The sequence below is a fragment of the Otolemur garnettii genome, unplaced genomic scaffold (assembly GCF_000181295.1).
Source record: "Otolemur garnettii isolate 467f Iridium unplaced genomic scaffold, OtoGar3 scaffold00138, whole genome shotgun sequence".
Lineage (NCBI taxonomy): Eukaryota > Metazoa > Chordata > Mammalia > Primates > Galagidae > Otolemur > Otolemur garnettii.
The window spans coordinates 4,562,270-4,563,677 of NW_003852533.1; the positions used below are offsets into that span (position 1 = coordinate 4,562,270).

At 49.6% G+C, this 1,408-nt stretch overlaps 1 protein-coding gene across 2 annotated transcripts in view; it reads right to left on the reverse strand.

Moving 5' to 3' along the window:
• GRIP1 (glutamate receptor interacting protein 1) overlaps positions 1–1,408 on the reverse strand; it is a 270,568-nt gene that overhangs the window by 146,901 nt on the left and 122,259 nt on the right. For both annotated transcript variants that reach the window (XM_012810579.1, XM_012810580.1), the window contains one exon: positions 231–376. In XM_012810579.1, the coding sequence (XP_012666033.1) occupies positions 231–376 (146 nt within the window). The remainder of the gene's footprint in view (positions 1–230; positions 377–1,408) is intronic.

Genomic DNA, 1,408 nt, shown 5'->3' on the forward strand with positions numbered 1-1,408 from the left:
AGGTGATGCCCTGTGTGAGGTGATGTCCGCATGCAGGTGATGCCCTGTGTGAGGTGATGCCCCACATGCAGGTGATGCCCTGTGTGAGGTGACGCCCTGTGTGAGGTGACATCCCTTGTGTGAGGTGACGCACTGTGTGAGGTGACGCCCTGTGTGAGGTGACGCCCCTTGTGCAGGTGACGCCCTGTGTGAGGTGATGCCCAATGCAGGTGGCACCCCCAGGTACTCACCGACAGGCGGCAGCTCGTACTCCACCTCCAGCACCACCCTCTCCCCCACGTTCTTCAGCAGGCTGATGATCTCGTCATGACGGAACTTGGCCAGGTTGATCCCGTTCACAGCCTTGATGTAGTCCCCCACATCTAGCTGGTCACTTCTGCAAAATGACAGGGTGGCTTCAGAGACCATCCTCACCACAGACAGCCTGACCCCAGCTCCGTCCCCTTCATGAAAAATCTCATGGATATGCTTCCCTGAAGACTGGGGTGAGGGTCACTCAGAGTCACATGTCCCTGCATCCCTGCTACCTGGGACACTGGGAGGGATCACCTGGGGGCTGCCACTATCTACGACTTTTTCCTAAGAAATCTTTTGTGTCTTTTATTTTTTAAAGGATCACACCTATGCTGCACAATGCAAGGGTACATGTCGGACCTATTAAGCATAGAGTATAAATGTCTTAATATAATCATTAAGTAAATGAGGGGAGGGATACATCAACCAGTACTAAGTAACCATTCCAAATTGTATAGGAAATCAGCACATTGTACCCTCTAAATGCATTAATGTATACATCATCTACAACTTTATTGTTTAAGAATAAAAAAAGAACCATAAAACAAAACAAAGGGGAATGGTTTTAGTTGCTTTGCCCAAAAATTGGTTCTTTGGGGGTAGGATCCATGTCCTATCATGCCAGGCCTTTATTTGTCCCTCATTCCCTCTTGTTTTTGCTTCCTGACTTTTGTACATTTCATAGCTTTTAATATCTGCACTGGGAGTTTGTCCAGGACTAAGGTAGCATCAGCTCATTCTGCTGTTCACTGTGTACAGCTGGGTAGAAAGAGCCCTGGGAAGAGGCCACCAATCACATGCTGGGTGGTGGGGACACCCGATCGGCCACCATAGCCAGCATGGGCCATCCCTGTGCACTTAGTCTAGTGCTACTGCAAAACAGGGAGCAGGTGGCACGGGTCAGAATTCCTGTCACTGACAAGGATCTTCAATAGCATTTTCTCCAAAAATAGAAACAGTGTGCTTATTTCATATAAACCAGCCCCAAGTATTCCTCCCTCAGAGTGTTCCCCATCCTTTGTCCTTCCTCAGAGAGCCTCTTCCCATCCTCTGTCCTGCAGAGAGCCTTCCCCATCCTCTGTCCTGCAGAGAGCCTTCCCCATCCTGTCCTTCC